This window comes from Chiloscyllium punctatum, chromosome 44, assembly GCF_047496795.1.
Source record: "Chiloscyllium punctatum isolate Juve2018m chromosome 44, sChiPun1.3, whole genome shotgun sequence".
NCBI lineage: Eukaryota > Metazoa > Chordata > Chondrichthyes > Orectolobiformes > Hemiscylliidae > Chiloscyllium > Chiloscyllium punctatum.
This window is the reverse complement of record NC_092782.1, coordinates 28,644,984-28,665,720: the sequence shown is the minus strand read 5'-3', so window position 1 is coordinate 28,665,720 and position 20,737 is coordinate 28,644,984. Positions and strand designations below refer to the sequence as shown.

General features: G+C 37.6%; 1 protein-coding gene across 3 annotated transcripts in view; it reads right to left on the bottom strand.

Annotated features, from left to right (window-relative positions):
• Positions 1-1,774: 1,774 nt before the first annotated feature.
• tbc1d22a (TBC1 domain family, member 22a) overlaps positions 1,775-20,737 on the bottom strand; it is a 365,228-nt gene continuing 346,265 nt past the window's right edge. For all 3 annotated transcript variants that reach the window (XM_072562565.1, XM_072562566.1, XM_072562567.1), the window contains one exon: positions 1,775-2,585. In XM_072562565.1, the coding sequence (XP_072418666.1) occupies positions 2,457-2,585 (129 nt within the window). In that variant the 3' untranslated portion in view covers positions 1,775-2,456. The remainder of the gene's footprint in view (positions 2,586-20,737) is intronic.

The window sequence follows — 20,737 nt, the reverse complement described above, 5'->3', positions numbered from 1 at the left end:
TAAAAACATTACATCTGTAATTGCTTTTCTGCACCAGGTATATTTAGTATTCATATGCCAGTAGGTATTAAAAAGAAGCATTTCACAGATTCACCAAAAACACATCCAATAGTCTTACAATTTCCAAATATTGCAAGAAATGCCATAGCAATGAATGCCCATTTGAACTGCTTTGAACTTAAAGTTGTTGAAAAGAATCGCATGCTCCTACTACATAGCAGTCCTGAGGGCAAAAGTAGGACATTACAAGAGTTTCCTAAACCTGAGGAGGTGAAACACCAATCTTTCAACAACTGATTAAGTTATTATGAAATAGAAATAACAAAACGCTATAAAGTATCAGAGAAGTCTTTTTGGAATTGGTTGACAAAAAAAGCTTCTTCTGAAAATCTCTCAATCATTCTCAACATTCACGGATGACGACGCCATGTTGCTAATCGTGAATTTTAATGAGTAATTATTTGTGTCTCACAGAGAGATCCTAACAAGTAAATATTTTCATGTTCTATTCTGGAAAATGAAATCATTATTCGTTATTCATGACAATAAAAGTAAACATTTCAGCACAACCTTTCAACAAACCTGTCTTAAATTAAAAAGATTTTGATTGATTAAAAACAATTATGAGGAAATTGTCTTTAAGTACTATTTTGTGCTTGTGCAGTATTTAAATATATTGTTGTTATTGATTTTTCAGATTGAGCATAGTTTCCGTTTTTCAGACATAATCTAGCTGCCAGTAATCATGTCAAAATAATTGTTACTAAAACCATACATCAACCTCTATAAAGCATTTCTCTAAATAGTGTAAGCTTCATAAGGAATATATCAAGACATCGGTTGAAAATTTGCTGAACAAAGATACTTTGTTGACATTTTCCATCAATTTAAGAGGGAGCTGGGGCAGAAGGGTTCAACCATAATCAAAAGGGTCTTTCTGTTTCACAAATGCAATATAAAGATCAAAACAAACATGATCAATCATCTCAGTCATCGATTTGTTTCCTCACTGGGTTGATAACAGGCAGGCTCAAGAAACATAATGGAACCCAGGATAAATATTCTGAAGCTGGAACAATGTGTGGAAACTCCATCTAAAAAGCTTGCCAAAAAAAAAAATTGGTGCCTTTTTGCACCACTAATGTGTTGAACGTAGTGAAGAAATTTGCCTGTAGTTTCTGTTATATGTAGACACGGAATTCCAGCATTTGTTAATTGGTCTGAAATTACTGCACAAAATTCTCAGCAGATTTTGCCCAAAAGAGAATTCAAGCAACTTGTGCCAAAATAAAATTAAGTAATTTGTGAGGTGAAACCACCATTTTTAAACACCAAAGATTTTATCTTGTGGTTTATTTCAGTTACAGATCACAGTTGTATTTACAATAATGTAAGTAGCATAATCACAAACAGCCTCGGCACTGCACAATTCCTAAATTGCACTGCGAATGTTTCACTGCAATGGTTAAGTATCTGAATCACCTTAGCAGACCTTCAGGCCTTTCTGCTGTTGTCCCTGGGGGAAGGAAAAAGGAAGACCATGGCATTACAAAGACTGTGTTCTACAATTCCTGTATGTGAGACAGCCACAGATAATAAGTGCTATGATAGTGTCTTTGGTATATTACAGTTGAATGATTTGACATCACTGTAACTGGAAAGAAACAATCCATTAGAAAACTAATTAATTTTCAATCTTAAACCAGTCTATACAAGAAATATTACATAATTGATCTTAAAGCAACATTTTACATGAAGACAAATATTTCAGATATTTAGCAATAGCAGATTTTAATAGAGAGGTCATAAATAGTTCATTTATGGGTACATTTCATTAATGTCAGGCACTATTTCAACTTTTGTAAATGGCCATAGGAAGTCAACAGTGATTTTATAATCTTACTGCTTAAAGTTAGCTGTCTTTTCTGGATTCAAGTAAGCTATTTTGAAGAGTGCCATGACAATACTCTGTAAATGGGCTCTTTCCTTGAATTGACAGCCCAAAAGGCTTTATCAATTCCCTATATTGCGTGGCACAATTATATTTGTTATGGCCTGAGTTAAGGCAGAATCTTGTGCTCCCAAGCACCTTGACTAAAAATAAGAAGGGGAAGATAAAAATAAAGCCAATTCTCAGAAGGATATTCAGAAAGACTCAGATACCATTATATTCAAAATATCCCATCCTTAAGCAAAGGAACTTGACTATTTCTTCATCGTTAGCTTACCCATTAGCGATGGCAGCTTGCCTGCAGTTTGATATAATCGCGATGAAAAATTTACATAAAATTGATATTTTGTTTTTTTTTGTTTCTAAGTCAGCAAAATAACTCAATTACAGCATTAAATACAATATGCCAAGTCCAGATGAATGGGGTTAAGGTTACAACAAAGAACTGAGACAAAGATGAAAAATTAGAGCTTTCATATTTAAATTTCTTTTCTCTTATTTGGTCTCATCGTTTGTAGTGATTTGGTGCATCTGCAAATGCGTATTTGAGTCTGTAAGCCTCTGCGAGAAGAACACTGATTTCCTCGTTCCCCCAGTGCATTGTGGGTAAATTCTGCAGAAGAATCATCAGTCCCTGCAACAGGAATAGACAAGCAGAATGAATGATAGTGGCACAAACTGTGAAAATCTTCCCTCTTTCTGAAATTAGGCAGAATTGGAGCAGAAATGGTGTGGGAAATCTTAGATATAAGTAAGTGGCAAGGTCAAGTTCAAAATCATGAGTGTGAAAAATGAAGCAAATGTATAATTAGATTAATACATCAAACGTGTGGAAAACTACATCCATAGCGAAGTAATTTATAGAACCAAACATTGAGGAAATGATCATAATCTGAAAAAATCTGAAAGTTGAAATGACGTTGCACATTTCAGTTTTCACCATCCATGTGATATTTCCTAACACTGAACTGCCTTGGTATTTGAACAAGGACAGCAAAGCTGACAATTACCATGTTTAGCCATGATGGAGTACAGCAGCAGCACTGGGCCATCAGCTCTGAGCCTGGTGCATTAACGCGCTGATCCTCCCTCCACAGAACAGTCTTGATGACCAAACAGCTTTCAGCAAATTGCACCAGCCAATGTCATCAATGCTAACTTAAATTAGAAGTACTTCTGTGTCATTTACTTGTTGTGATCATGATCTAGACAGACAATCAATTGAAACATCTCTGTTAAGTTAGAATATCAGCAGTTCAGAGTGATAAGCTTTTACACAAGTCCCAATTAAAATTTCAGTCTATTTTACTCAATTGGTCTCATTACAATAAATTACATGGAATGCACAAGACAAACACAAAAAAAAATTGTCTCAGTTTGGCCCATTCCTGTATTTATGCTTGAACCTCTTCCCAGCCTCTTCATTTAATCCTTATACGATGAATCTTATAGTTCATCCTTTGCTGTGGTAATGGACATTGGTTAGGCTACTTTTGGAATATTTTGTGCAATTCCAGTCTCCCTCCTCAAGGAAGGATGTTACGAAACGTGAAAGGGGTCAGAAAAGATTTACAAGGATGTTGCCAGGGTTGGAGGATTTGAGCTGGGGCAGTTTTCCCTGGAGCCTCGGAGACTGAGAGGTGACCTTATAGAGGTTTATAAAATCATGAGGGGCATGGATAGGGTAAATAACAAAGTTTTCCCCTGGCGTGTGGAAATCCAGAACTAGAGGGCACAGGTTTAAGGTGAGAGGGGCAAGATTTAAAAGGGACCCAGAGGGCAACTTTTTCACGCAGAGGGTAGTGCGTGTATGGAATGAGCTACCAGAGGAAGTGGTAGAGGCTGGTACAATTAGAACACTGAAAAGGCATCTGGATGAGTAAACGAATAGGAAGGGGTTACAGGGATATGGGCCAAGTGCTGGCAAATGGGACTAGATCAATTTAAGTTACCTGGTCGGCATGCACAAGTTGGACCAAAGAGTCTGTTTCTGCGTTGTACATCTCTTATGACTCTACAACATTTATCTAGCTTGCCCTTACATGAACTTATTTGCCTCAGCTACTCCAAGTAGCACAGTTCTACAATCTAAGCGCACTGTGCGTAAAGCAGCTCCATTTAACTTTCCCTTTGGATTTATTCATCATTGTTTACTATTTATGGGTTTTGACTTTGAACTCCATGCACATCTACATTAACAAATCATTTTGTACCCTCAAAGATCAGTCAAGCTACATCTAAATGTAATTATTTTTAAAGAGGAATCCTACAGCCTGTTCAAACTTTCCAAGTAGGTGCAATCTTCGAACCTGATATCACCTTTGCAAATTGTTTTTGCACCACAGTACCTACATCTTCATGACATCGATGAAAAAAAACTTTAAACGGTCATCAGCCAAGAGCAGATGATTAGATGAATTCAGAAGGCACATGGTATGCCTGCCAATTTACTGGATTATTGTTAAAGGCTAAAAATCTAACAGATAAGGATGAAACAATGGACATTATCTAGATTTCAAGATAACACCTGATACTGTCCCATTTAACAGATTGATTCACAACGTATATGGGCATGACAAAGATCACAAAATATCAGACTAAGTTCACACATTGCTGAAAGGTAGACCAGGAAGGCTTGTGCATTAAGAAAAGGAGGCAGTGCAGAAGAATTGTTCGTAGCCATTGTCAGGACCAGTGTTGTTTGTATGTTTTCTTCACAATTTGAGTATAGGAAATATTGTGAAATGGTACCTTTAGGTAGGAGTGGAAATGTCATAGTCAATGCTGACAGAGCAGAAACAATTCATGAAGGGGTTCAGTGATCATACATGGTGAAGAAGCTGGTGAGGTCACATTGAGTGTACTGGGTTTATTTGTCACTTTCTCTATCCAAGGAAATTGTTTTCAAGATGGCCTAATAACGTAATGCAGGTCTATTATTTTGAAAATCATTGCAGGTGGTTTGTAAAAATTGACTAATCAGATCAATGCTTCAATCGAAACACAGTAGTATATCACAATGCAATGTACAGACAGAGTTTTGGACCCCGGTTCACTAAGGGATTGAAATTTGTGTTTCCTGACTGTTTCTCTTTTAACTTAATTGCTACCATAACATATCATGGAAAGAAAATACCATTTACCTGTTCTAACCCCCATCTGTGTAATGCAAGTACTCTGCCATTGTGTTTAGTGTGATAGGTATCCATTTTAGTTCAGTGGCAACAATCATGTCCCTCAATCAAATAATTATAGCTTCTTACTCCATACTAGAAAGATTAGCACATAATCGTAGCCAGTATTGAAGGCAATATAACAGTATTAGTGGAGCTGACTGTGGGATGAGATGTTAAACCGAGGCTATGCCTGCACTGTCAGATGGATGTCGGAAATCCCAAACACATTCAAGAGAGAGCAGGGAAGTTCTCACAATGTCCTCTCCATCAGCATTCCTCAACCAATATCACTAAAACAGGAAAATAAAACCGAACTGCGGATGCTCAAGACCTGAAATAAACAAAGCTGGAGAAACTCAGCAAGTCTGACAGCATCTGTAGATAGAAAGCAGAATCAACATTCCTAGTCCAGTGACCCATAACTCTTTTCTCTTCACAGATACTACCAGACCCATTGAGTTTCTCCAGAAATTTCTGTTTCTGTTTGTTTCACTAAAGCAGGTCATGGGATCAGTTATTTTATTGCCATTAGTGGGGAGTTCAGTGCATGAAATTAACAGTAATACTTGCTACAAAACAGCAGCTAATACACTTCACTGTAACTTAATCCATTGCGAAGTGGTTTAAAGTCTTAAGGTCATGAATGGCACTAGACAATTTCAATTTCTTTCCTGGATTGCACTATCAATCCAGAACTGCATTACTGTAGCAGTGGGAACGTGAGCTGAAATCTTAGTTTTGGGTGTTCCATTTAGAAGTCAGAAAGAACTGAAAAGCCTCACTCGTTTGGGGCTAAATTAATTTGTAACCACGCTGCAACCTAGTCAGACAACCACTCGAGAGATTTCCTGCCAGTGAAGCGGATGCAAGTTTAAAATTCTGTGGCGACCTGTCATTATTTATAGGCAAGATGACGACACATGGTTCAAGTGTCCAATTCTCCATGCTCCGGTTTTGCTAAACAGATTTTTTTTTTAAAATGGAAAAAAGTTATTTTATTACTATTAAGATTGCTAAGTATTTTTGTTCAATTTTATTGTGTACTTCCAACTTTTCAATTAACTGGACTCCTGAACTAATTATGACAACTATCTAGGAATAGTTTCCATACCACCGTTCATTAAAGGAAGTTAAAAGGGATATGGAAGAGACATGACGTTAACCATAAATTACATTAAGTAGAAGTAAAAGCTGTTGACATAAATTCATCTTAGCTCAGTGAAAAGCAGAGTAAGTAATGGAATAAAATAAATGGATTCACTGTCAGTGCTGACTTCTTTAAACCTGCGCTATCTATTTGAAAATGCTAGGTTGTATGCCTTTTGTATGAATCCAATGAAGAATGTACAAAAACCACGTTGGGCAGTCTTGTAGAACAATTTTAATTTGAGGAACTTTTTTCAGATAAAGCTACCTATTGCATACATTAGACATCTTGATTTATGATCCATGTCCAGTATGGAGCAAAATTAGTCTTAGAAAAAAGTATCAAAATCGCAATATTACTATGCTGAGAAATTGACAAATATTAGAAACTGACAAGTCTATCTGATTCTGAACTTTAACACTTTACAAAATAACTACAGGACCATCTGTTTTAATAATGATATATGTCACTTCAACATTTTAAATAAAACTTCTAAAATCTTAAGAATAGGGTGGCTCGCTAAAAGTCAGATTGCTATGGAGTGTAACTGGGTGGATTAAACATGTTCAGTTACTGATGAAGCAGCAGAGCTGCAGACGAACTAACTCTCAGCATTGAAATGTCACGCCTCAGCACTCTGATCTCCAAGACAACTACTTTGACAACAAATAGAATAAGAAAGAATTTTTCAAAAATCGGCATGGGTAATAAAATATTCAATGGAAGAGACAGTAAGCCATATCCAAGTTGACTTCCTTCGAAGCAAGTATTCATGACAATATACGAAACAATTACAATTATGTTAAAAGATTTAAAACATTACTGTACACATATAATTTCAGGATTTGTTGCTGAATTTTCAATGTTAGCTAACTGCTGCAACCTGTCACAATACTGCTGATAAAATAAACTTTAAGCTAACTGATGTAAATCTAATTGTTATCCAAATAAACAAAAATGTATTTTTCCAATACATCCTTAAATAAAGATAGTTGTCTCCTTTTGTAATAAGTGCAACCACTAGCTGTGTGAATGAAACTTACACAAAGGACCACAAACAGATAAGTACAGTACATTAATGGACACCTCAGTCAAACACAAAACTCTCGCAGCAAAGCGCAGTTGTGTAACTTAAGACATATAATATTTGTTCCCTGTACATCAAACAGTTTAAAGACAATATAAGTAGACTGTTGTCCAACAATATCTAAAAGAAGAGCCTCACAATTTTAGTTAATGGACTTAAAATGCATGGTCTGCAAGCCACTATTAAATTATACAGGATCTTTCCATTACAGTAATAGTATAATCTGTAAATTGCCTGGGTTTAGCAAACAATTATATCAATTTTATTTATGTAACTCAATATTGTCCAATTCAATCTTCAATGCAGCTAAGATAACGTTTACAGTCATACATCGCACTTTAAAAAATGTATACAAAACAATCATGTTTAGCAAAATTCCATCAGCACAGTTTCAAAACCGAATTTCATACATCCAATAGAACTGGGGTTCATTAATAAAACAGCAGTAGATCGTACTAAACCCACTGTAAAGCAATAGCACTTTGGCCAGTTTCCTGAACAAAACCGCTAAAGTATCAATATCTAAAATTTTGTTACACAAAGGTTTAAGATACATTTTGAAAAGATTTCCCAACAAAAGAGAAATGCGGAGTGCTCAAACTGTATTTATCTTACAATGTGAAGAATTTATAGACCCACAATACGCATGATTTTACTGACACTACAAATATTTTCTACAAAAAGCGCAACTGGAAGTAACATAACACTTTTAGAATTGACATCAACAAGAATCTACAAAAGTTTATTTATTTTGAAATTGTCTGAAAAATACCTAAAGTATTCAGTTATGAATTAATGTTTTTAAACTGATTTGAGAATAGAACGCTGATCAAAACATGCCAGAATTATTCAGCAATTTCTTCGTTATGCTATAAGATATGAGTAGATACATTGAATAGATGCGTATCTACTTATTTTGTCTCATTTCCTTTTGCATTCTGGCACACTACTACGTACAATTCCCAGAATGAAGAGGGTGACAGCAACCCATTTCACAGTCTCAGCCAGAGCTAATTAAGTAGCTGGCAACTAAGAAGCACATGAAAACAGTTCAGTTAGACACCTCTTGAAATGTGCCTTCCTCCTTCTCTGTGGGGATCATGCTGCCTCCATTCTGTATCTTTACCCAAGTTGAAAACAGAAACATGTCATGCAAGCAAACAGGTTTTAACATTTAACCCATTATTGCCTGTTACAGCAATGGATTGTGCCAAACATCTGAACACTCTTTTCAGATAAGTTAGAGACACTTTCAAACTGATGTTCATTTTCATTCGGCAGCAGTTTTTAGAGTTGTATAAATCTTCAACTTTGTAAATTTGAATGTGAATTTTATACGTCGATAATGGGAGTTCGTTATTCATGCAACCATGAATGAAAAAATGAAGACAACAAGCTATCTCACTTTCTGAAAATCACTTGACATTACGTTATTAGTTACGTTGTGGAATTAAGGTGGGGAAGGGTTTTTGGGTTGTTTCTGTTGGTAGAAAATGTAATGACAAATATAGAAAGCCAACATGCTAGCTATAGCTGAAGTGTGATGACGTTAATTGAATGATTAAAATTACAGAATTATTGTGGGGCAGTGAAAGGTGAAGTGCTTTAGAAAGTTGATTATTCAGAAATACCATATAATGTGCTTTACAGCACAAATCACTGTTGAGTGACCACGTAAAGAGAATAATGAAATATTTACTGATAAATGACACTTCTCTAATGGTTCCACTGCTAACAACTTCAATTAATTGAAGTGAGGATTAAATTAGTTGGTTATACATATTTGTAGGTATTGCACTTTATTATGGCCTGAATTTTGTAGCTGTAATGATAGTGAAATGATCGTAGCTCATCTATACTGCAAATGTGAAAATGATAGCAAATTCTGCTCTTCCCATGTGCACAGTTACACCTGGAAATCTAGACATTGCTGTCAGTGATTCCCTAGATGTATTCGACATACTCTTGAAGATCTTGACGGAAATCTCAACCCATTTGAGATGAATGTCCTTTTGTATGCTATTAATCTTGCATTGAAAACTCTTGAAGTTGCAACTTATTGAATGCAGTGCAACTAAGCTTTAAAATTGGGTACAGAGTCATAATTATCCTGGGACAACCTCTCTGGTTCAGAAAACCCAATTTTATATTGTGGAATGTGATGTATCTCCACTCCAAGAAAAATGATTCCCTTGGTTTCTCATGTAATAAAAATGAGCTGGTTCCTGGTATTTTAGCCTCTTACTTAATGCCCAAAGTTTTATTCCATTCTCTGTTAAATTATTTAACCATGAAGGGAAATCAGTGTGTTTTACTTTCTGGTGCATTTTCTTTGAGAACTGTTCATGTGATTGGCTGTTAATTTTGACTGATGCACCAGTTGTTGGATTCCCTAGAGGTGGCACTGAAAACAACTTTGCAATGTGTGAAACCCATACCACAGAGATAGCTAATCTTTCTGGGTATCTTTCAATGAGGTCATCAGTGAGTCCAGACACTTGGTTACTGACAGAATAATTAGATTAGATTAGATTAGATTAGATTACTTACAGTGTGGAAACAGGCCCTTCGGCCCAACAAGTCCACACCGCCCCGCCGAAGCGTAACCCACCCTTACCCCTACATCTACATCTACCCCTTACCTAACACTACGGGCAATTTAGCATGGCCAATTCACCTGACCTGCACATCTTTGGAGTGTGGGAGGAAACCAGAGCACCCGGAGGAAACCCACGCAGACACGGGGAAAACGTGCAAACTCCACACAGTCAGTCGCCTGAGGCGGGAATTGAACCCGGGTCTCTGGCGCTGTGAGGCAGCAGTGCTAACCACTGTGCCACCGTGCCGCCCACAGCAATCTAATCTAATCTAATCTAAATAATCTGGGCCATTATTCTTCAACAAACTTGCAGCAATGGAATCACATCCCAAATATTCAATGGACCAAATCAGAATACAAATCAAGTGTAAAGCAAATAGAGTTCAGGTTCTGAGTACATGGATTCAAATCCCACCACAGCAAATAATGAACTATGAATTCACAAAAAAATTTTTTTTAAAAAGCTAGCCGAATGGCAGTTATATAACCACCTTTGACTGTTCACAAATGTCTTCAGGGAAATAAATCATATCTGAACTGGGCGACATGCGACACCAGAGCCAGAATATTTGGTAACTCTAAACTGCCCTCTGAAGCAGGCTAGCAAGCCACTCACTTGTAGAAAACTGCTGCAAAGCCTAAAGAAAAGAATGAAAATGAATAGCCGCAAATCCCCTCCAAGTCACACACCAAGTTTGATTGTTCTTCCACTGGCCAAAATTCTGGAACTCCCTTCCTGTTAACACTGTACGTATTACTTATATCACAAGAGCTGCAGTGGTTCAAGAAAGCAACTCACCATCATCTTCTAACAGGCAATAAAGGGTAAAAAAAATATTGATGCAGTCATCTTATGAACAAATAAAAATACTCCTTGACACTGATCAATCTTCAGTTCCTTTAATTTCTCCAACATAATCTACTTTCTAATGCAAATTTCCTTAATTCCTCCTCCTTTTTAGTCTCTTAGATCTCCAAATATGGGAAGCCATGCACAAAAAATAATCATCTAACTTATTTGCCATTTCCTTATTTCCAGTTATGAATTCTCGTGATTCTACTTTTAATGAACTCAGATCTGTCCTGGCCAATTGTCTTCTTTTGATGTATTTATAGAAGCTTTTACAGGCTGTTTTTATGTTTTTTGCTCAGTTACAGTAATACTCTATTCTCTCTTTGTTCATCAGTTTCTTGGTCGTCATTGCTGCATGCTAAACATTCTCCCAATCCTCAAGTTTACTGTTATTTTTGACAATTTTATAAGCTTTTCTTTCATCTTATATAACTCTTAACTCCCTTTGTTCACCAACGGATGACTGTTTTGCAGTTTTGTGCCTCGAAAGTATGTACAGTTGCTATAAACTATGTAACAATCTGTTAAAGATATATATACACATTGTCTATGTACTTCACAATCCATCTCTTGTCAATTTGCCCCTCATACTTTTCATTATTCCCTTTGTTCAAAATTAACAAACAGGCTTCACATTGAACAACCTCACTTAAAAACATATTGCAAATCTATTTCATATTATGGTCACTTGATCAGTAGAGTGTTACTGAATCTTTCTCAGAAATGGACAGTAAAGGTTCCCACAGTACATTATTCCGTGCCCTAATTCTCTGTGCAATGCTCTACAAGAAATACTTGATTCAGGAGCTTTCCGAGCATGGTCAGAAGGAGATTTTTTGGCCCCTGCTTTCTTTGATACCAATGACTGTAATGTTTGGTTCTGAAAGTATGCATACATCAGGCTGATGTTCGACCAGCCTGTGGAACATCTCCCCCATTGATTGGAATATGGTTGTGTTTGAGGTGTCTCTGTTTAGCTAACATGTAGCTTATACCCAGACTTCCAAAGTTGAAGGTGAGAGAGGTGATATGCTCCTGGTTCTTTCGCTTTATCAAATCATTCAACATAAGGTAAGAGCATAAGAATGAGGTGTACGAATCAGCCATCCAGCCCCTCAAGCCTGCTCCACCATTTATGATGATCATGGCTGATTTCATCTCTGCTTCACCTTCACTTTCCTGCCTATTCCCTTTAACTCTTTAACCCATTGACAATTAAAAATTTGTCTATCTTCTCAGATTTATTCAGCGTTCCGGCATTCACCGCACCTTGGGGTAGGGAAGTCCACTGATTCATGGCCTTTTAAGAAAAGTAATTCCCCCTATTCTCTGTTTTAAATCTGCCACTACTTAGCCTAAAACTATAACCTCTCATTCTAAATTGCCTACTTTACATCAACTTTGTCAAACACCATTCACATATTATATACCTCAATGAAATCACCTCTCATCCTTCTAAACATTAGTGAGTCGTATTGGAGAGAAGGTACATGCACCAGCCGGTTTCGCAACAGTTTCTATCCTACTGTTGTTAGGATACTGAATGGACTCTCAAACCCAAACTCTCAAACCTGTGTTTTTGTTTTGTCGCTGTTTACCTATTAATTACTATCTGTTCTACTTAACTCTGTGATCTGCCTATATTGCTCACAAGACAAAGCTTTTCACTGTGCCTCGGTATACGTGACAATAAATTCAATTCACGATATAGCAAGCTTTTTCTTGTATTCTGTCCTAAACTGTGAAAGATGTTCTCAAACAGCCACTGTGGAAAGAACAGTAATATTTAAATAAGGACAAGTTTGAACTTTATAAAAAGTTTAGGAGCCTTGTTGAAGAGAGATACATTTTGTTAAAGCTTTTCTCTTGCACTCATCACATCATTGTGCAAGAATACAAAGTTGAGGGGAAAGGAAATTATACTGCATGACAGCAGACTCATTGGTTGCTTTGTGGACTCAAAATGGCAGAGCCCTTGTCATGGAGAATGCATCATTATATTGACTGACAGTTAACAGCCAAGCTTTGTTAAACTTTAAACTTGGCAAATTGGCTCAGATCAGTCAGGAGATTGCAGAGACCAGTAAAATGACTGTCACCCATATTCTTGGGTTGAAACAGATTCAGTGCATGTACATCTGCTTTCCATCAACAAAGAACAGTGCACTGCAGCTTCTAGTACATGCAAGTGTGACACATTGCCAGCTAGACTGACAATCCTAAATTGGTTGTCAGCATATTTCCATGGACATTCAGATAGCTGCTAACCGCTTCATGTTGCTACTATGTAGTGGCAACAAGAGAAATGTTTACCACAGACAGGCTGCTATCCTTAAGCCCAAATTACTTTCTGCATATCACACACTGAGTGAGGTGGTTTATGCATTTCGATAACAGTGTGATGTCAGGTATGTATACCATATTTCCCAAAGACTAGTGGATCATGCCACTTCAGTTACTTGCAACAGGAAAGGTGCTGACTGTGACCTACTGCCTAATGTAAGATGTGATTCTGCAATTGGACAACATTTGTTGGATATTCCTAAATGTGACAGAAATTATATTGACAACCAATTTAGGATTGTCAGTTGGGCTCCCCTGCACTGAAAACTGCATATATTAATAAACAGGGCCTTTTCTTTTGCTGACATAAAGAACATATATATATATGTATTAGGATAGAAAGAAAACATATTTCATGATTGGCTTAGTTTAATTTTAATCACAATTAAATTAACTGTAGTCAGTGCACACCTTGGAACTGTAACGTCATGTGACTCTGCTTAGCATCACTTGACAAAGAAATTCATCATGGGATTGCAAACAGAGCTAATACAATACTCTAATGTTTTAAAGTTATAGCAGGAAAGGATCTCTATTTAGTTTATATTCAATCTTCCAAAGATGAATAAGAGAGAGGTGATATACTCCTGGCTCACTCGACTTATCAAGAAATCATAACCACATACTGTTGTATTATAACTTTGTGGAGCAATTAACTAAATATAACCTTTATATCAGAGTGAACATTATATTTCTTTTAATTCAACCTTTTTTTTCAATTCAACCTATTCAGAGATGTAACTACACACATCTGGAGCAGGGAGACTTGAGTGTGGGTCTCCTGGCCCAGAGATAGGTTATCTACCTCTGGACCACAAGAGTTAACATTATAAAGCTCAAGACTATGCAATGAAGAATATTATACAACCTTCCTCTTTTTAACACCTGGTATGAATTTTCTATCTGTAGTACTTTCTGATTCTCTGTTTTAGTTTATAAATAGTCTTGAAGTTATAAGCAACTTTTCATACTATATGTCATGCTGTTAAAATATAAAGGGTAACCAACTGTTTCCAAGCATTCAAACTTCAGCTCGTAGATGGCTCTAAGAAAAAGCCAATAATCAGTGACAAGTGTCTAATTTAACGGGAACTTCACCGACTAAGCAAACACTGAGACATGAGCTCGTCGAGTCCTGATTGCGTAAACCTCAATTCTCCCCAATAAAGTCGAACATTTAAAACTGTTCTCTTATTTGATGTAAAACATCAAAGCGACAATAACAAAATTCAGGGAAGAAGATGGATCCATGGATAACTGACAATGAAGGAACCAGATGAGATAGTGGGAGGTAACAGATAAGAGCAAATTAGAATTTTAATCGTGCATCCCTTAAACCAACTAGCAACATGTCTTGCCTAGCCTAGGCCAATAAGAACATAATGGTGTAGTTGATCTTGCTGTGGGCTGTAATGTGCAATGAGTTAATAAGCAGCAGCTACAATCTTGTGTAGCAGTACTGTCCCCACCCCAGCCAGGAGACCAGCGTTCAAGTCAAACGAGTCCCGGAGGACCACCATAACTGTGCAAACGGGTTGATCAAAATGTGTTTTTTTATCTTTCGACTGCATGACTGCTGTGGATAAAGGAAGGTGTGTTGAGGGCCTCTTCTAACATTGTGGTAGCGTCCTACCTCTGAGCTAGGAGGTTTGGGTTTAGGTCCCACCTGCTCCACGAGTATGCCGTAACATGGTGATTACAGAATATAAATACACAACAGTTTTCTGTGTCCAAGACACATAAGAAGTCTGACAGTGAAATAAGTCTGCTGTACATTTTGGAAATGGAAGGCTCTTGAGTCATTGCAGTGAGGTCAGAGACTCAGTATCAACTTAAGCTGAACTGAAAGCATGAGCTGTGGTACCTTGAGAAGGCTGTTGACCTACTTTAGTAAGTATTCTTGATATTCAAATTACAATTTTAGGAGTTATTGGACTTTCTACTGATGCTTTATTGGTTAAAGACTTGATTGGGCGGCACAGTGGCTCAGTGATTAGCACTGCTGCCTCACAGCGCCAGAAACCCGGGTTCAATTCCCGCCTCAGGCAACTGTCTGTGAGGAGTTTGCACATTCTCCCCATGTCTGCATGGGTTTCCTCCGGTTTCCTCCCACAGTCCAAAAATATGCAGGTTAGGTGAATTGGCCATGCTAAATTGCCCGTAGTATTAGGTGAAGGGGTAAATGTAGGGTTGCTCTTCAGAAGATCGGTGTGGACTTGTTGGGCCGAAGGGCCTGTTTTCACGCTGTAAATAATCTGATCTAATCAAACAAATTAATTTTGGAATTTGAGTTTAAAAAACAACACCTCAAATATGCAAAGCACTGAACTTGTTTCAATGGAACAAAATAGATGAGGGACATTCACTGGTCAATTTCTCAATACAGTACCCTGAACAATCAGAGACAACCTGCCTTGTTTAAAATTGACAAAGCTGAGCTGTTAACTGTCAAATCCCAACATCCCCACCAGTCAGCATCAGTTTGTTAACCAACCAGTTATCTGTTCCCATGCAATATCAATGTTGATTGTTCTCCCTTTGAATTTGTATTCTTGCAAAATGTCCTTATGAGGGGGAGATGAAAAGCTTGGATAAATTGTGAGTTTTTTAGCTTTACTTTGGTCATGTACAAATATTTGGTATGAAGGGCATTCTTGGAAGCAGTTTATCTGTGAAGGTATGATTGCTTTGCCAAGGATAGACAGTACAGTCAGTCTAAGAACGCTGATCAGGTAAGAAAATAAGAATGGAGATATCAAAGGAGGTCATAACCATTGTATGTATTTGTACATTTAAAAACGACTGCATCTGACTATAAAACCTGAGTTTAAAGTTTTCAAGTAAAGTCCCATTGATCATGAGGGATGTATTCTTGCAGAACATCTCAATCATTCAAATCTCAGACCTCAAACGTGATTTATAATATAACTCAACGGGATTGGTTCAAGATGAAAAAGAACTGCAGATGCTGGAATTCAAGGGAGACAAACAGGAGGCTGAAAGAACACAGCAAGCCAAGCAACATCAGGAGGTGAAAAAGTCAACATTTCGGGTGTAGCTCTTCTTCAGGGCTGGGATTGGGTGTAAAGGGAGCTGCAGATAAAGAGGGTGCAGAGGTGGGGGAGGAGGGATGCAGGAGTGGTGAGGTAGAGATAGCTAAACACAGAGGGTATGACCTGGTTGGTTGATGGGAGGAATGAATCCGGTTGGTAGCATGAAGGAAGGGTCGATCAGAGGAATGGAAGGGAGGGGTAGGGGCTGGGAAGGGAGTTGGGGAATGGGAAGGGAGGTTATTTGAAATCGAAGAACTCATGTTCAGTCCTCTGGGCTGAAAGCTGTCCAGGCAGAAGGTGAGGTATTATTTCTTCAATTTATAGTCTGATTCACTTTGGCAATGGAGGCAGCCAAGGATGGTCACGTCGGAAAGGGAGTGGGAAGGCGGATGAAAATGGGCAGTGACTGGGAGGTCAGACAGGCCTCTGCAGATCCAGGTGAAATGCTTGATAGAAATGCCCTTAGTTGACATTTGGTCTCCCTGATAGAGAGAAGACCACGTTGGGAGCAATAGATACAGTAAACCAGGTTGGAGGAGAGACAGGTGTACTTCTGTCTCACCTGGAGGGACTGTTTGGGGCCCTGAATGGTGGTGTGCCAGTAGGTTTTGCTTTTTTTGAACAGTTGCAGGAGAAGGTGGCTGGGGATTCAGGGGTGTTGGTGGGGAGAGTGGCGCGAACCAAGTATTGGTGAAGGTTACAGTCCTTGCAGAAGGCAGAGAGAGTAAGATGTCCTTAGTAGTGGGGTCTAGTTAGAGTTGGCAGAAGTGTTTAAGGATGATATGTTGGATACGGAGAGTGGTCGGATGGTAGGTGAGGACAAGGGGGACCTGCAAGAACTTGCTCCCATTCTCCCAATTCCTCTGCCTCCGCCGCATCTGCTTGGAGGAGGAGACAATTCCATTTCCAAGCATCCCAGATGTCCATCTATTTTGAACAACTTGTGCTTCCCTCCTTGGTCATCCAGACAGCCCTCTACCACACCTCCTCCATTCCCTGCTCCACTGCTCTAAACCCACCCCCAAACACAATAAAGACAGGGTCCACCTGGAATGTCTCCTCATCCGAGCAGAAGAAAATTGGGGCTAGGCAATAAACCAGGCCTAGCAGTGACACCCACATCCTGTGAATGATTTTTTAAAAAAAATCCTTGCAACCCTTATTTAATATGTCAATCTCTCAGTGTTCAAAATTTTGTTGAAATGTGCACATTTTTGCTGGAACATTTCGATATCTTATCTAGCTTAAAGGATAGATATAGAGTCATAGAGATGTACAACATGGAAACAGACCCTTCGGTCCAACCCGTCCATGCCGACCAGATATCAACAACATCCAATCTATCAGGGAGTTCAATAAGGCATGCACGTAATCTAGAAGACCAGAAGTGCCCTGTTGTAAAAGGAGCACAAATGGGTCAGGACGATATGAATGATAACATCTGAGGTAGTACAGCTGTACTTACCATTCCACCCTACTGCTATAAAATGAGATATACTAGTTTTGAGAATCACTGCTGTATCTAGATAAATCTGGACCGGTGTATTTAATATTTAATCGATACTTAGAAATTTCAAGATAGGAAATCATCACTTGAGAGAAAGAACTTAGATGCAGTTCAAGTTACAGTGAATCTCATTAAAACCCACCATTAATATTAATGCAGTGCAAAAATGATTTTTAAGTATTTTGTGTGGAGGGGCTAAGCGAATTAGTGAGTGATGTACTATGTACTTCATTACAATCAGTGCACAATACAGCAACTTAATCCACTAGATTCAGCTGCTGCCTAATTTTCCGGCATTTAGTGTCTTTTCATGTAAACGCATTTACAAGGCTATCATTTTACTTGGCAAGTCTCTGAAATTAGATGACACTATGTAAAATTAGCTGCTAAACTAGGCACAACAGAACGAGTTGGAAAACAGATGTTGCGATATTCATAGCATCGCTTAATGATGGAACACTTCATTCCAAAACAAGGGATGTTAGTTACTAAAGAATATAATTGTTCTCAAGGAAAATATTTTCCTTTGATTTATTGCATCCTCTTTTATATTGCTGTCATTTGAGAAGATTGTAAGATAGAAAAAAGAAGAATTCTTCCAGCAAATTCAGCTTGCTCTGTTTAGGGTTAAGAGATCTTTGGAGAACATTTGAACATTGTTATTTTACCTTTGCTCCTTCAGTAAAACAAAAAGAGACAGAAACATTGTGTTGCAATTAGAAAACCGAAATGGTCAGAGTCAGGAAGGTATGAGTCCACTGCCACACAGTCACAGAATGTTTTTTACTGAGCAGACACCAAATGTAGCAGCTGCTGCAAATTGGACACTATCTTCACCACTATGTCGTATATAATTGTATCAGTGTACAAAACCAAATGAGGAGACAATGGCTAGTCTGATCTTCAAGTAACTGGTTCAATTAATGGAACGGAAATGTTTATTCACTAATGTATGTGACAATTTCATTAGGGAAAAACTGCATGAATATATGCATGGTACCGAAAAGGCAGCATGCTGGAATTAAATTATTTACAATAGTTTTCAAACGAAACAGACATTTCAATGAAATAGATCACAGGGCAACAGTGGTTTGAACATATTTGTAAGGGTCTACTGTTGGAGATACTATTCAACATTTTATCCAGGCTCATTTGTACACTTTTGCTGGGCCCCTGGCTGTTGAACTGACAATTAGTCCTTATTTGTACTTAAATTATTCTCTGAACCAAAATTCTTCCCAAAGCCATCCATCATCTTAAATTTTATAAATAGAACATTATTTTAACAAATCAACATTTAAAAGGGCAACAGGGCTTTGTAGTTTCACTGTCTGACAGTGCACTTTGACAAAATGTACAATAAAATATATACTTATATTCACTTTAGTCCACAACCTGCTGAGCTTTGGCAAAAAAAAGAACCGTTTCAATTCTGAGGAGCAAAGTCACCCAAACCCAGAAGTGTTTGAACTTGAGTTAGGACCTGAATGTTTCAAATTTATACAGTACCTTTTATACTTAGCTTTATCTACAGATAGCAAAACATTGAATAAGATCAAAGCTCTGCAATTTCATTCAATGTCACTTCAACAACTAACAGGAGACAGCAACTTAATTTCCCCAGAATGATGTACTCAGATCCAGAAACGAATAAGTCACAGTAATGCTAAATTAGATGTGTATACATGAAGAATTTATTCAAACCATGCAGGAACCATCCTGTTTTAGGGCATAAAGCCAAGATATAGCACTTGCATGTCTGAAAGCAGCAACTCAAAAAGAAAGCTGACATTTGGCTGGCTTCTTCATGAGAGAGAAAAACACAGACAGGATCTTTTATGGCTAACACATTAAGGACTGAGGAACTGAACTATACAACATAAATTGAACTACACAGGTTATTTGAATGCTGCATTTTTAAATTCCATTGTTAATCTTTATATTTTACCTCATGAACTTTAAGATTTTCAGAGAATAAAGAATACCAAACAATGTAGAGACAATATGAACTAAATCATAGACAAAGGTCATTTGACACAGGCCACTATTGTCAAATTGTATGGTCCACACTCATTTTTATCATCCTGAATTGACCAGAAGTCAACTCTCCCCACTATCTTATCAAATCCAACGGCTCAATAGCACTTTGGTGTTTCACACTCTCTGGACTGTTTCCATCAATGCATCTTAGACACTTTCAAATGTCACTAGTTTTTTCACTACTCAAATAATTTGAACTGTAGATAGAACAATTTGACTTTTTACTTATCTTTTTCAAAATTATGTCTTGATTCACTGCCTCAAGGTCAAATAGAGCCCATTTCCTATCTTCAGTTTATTTGACTGTCGCTGTTTCTTTATGTCTTGACAATCCCGTTAGTCGTCTGAAAATCTTGTCAAGTGATGAAAAAAAACTGTCACTAAAGTTTGTGAGGTAGCGATAGCTTGATAACTCCTGTCTATCAACATCTAAATTGGTCAACAGTCAAGGATGACAGCTCCTTCAACAGTGACAGAAATAGGTGGTAAAGAATTGAAAGAATTGTTGACCAATTTTCTGACAACTTCTGAAAAATTGGTGTTTATTCGCTTTATAATGATTTTATATTTTCAAACAGAAGAAATACACCTAATATTATTCGAAACTAAGAACTGAAAGCAGGTCCTATCTGCATCCTCAGTCTCAAGATCAAGGTTTGAATTTGCCATTTTGCGACTTGAGGTGAGAGTATGACTGCAAATTTGGCAACCTGCACCTTCCCCTTCCATGGGATTTTATGATATTGCAGTGCTAGTGCACCTACCTCTGGGCCAGGAGGCATGCATTTAAATCTCAATTGTTTCAGAAGCGTGTCATAACACATCTGAATAGACTGATTAAAATACAGATTTCTGTCCCTTTACTGTAATCATTTATGTAAGTTGCAACCAAATGTAGCCCAATTCTGATCCCTGTGGGAATATTTATATATATGTTATGTGCACATGCACACGCATGAGAGGGAGAGAGGGAGAGACAGA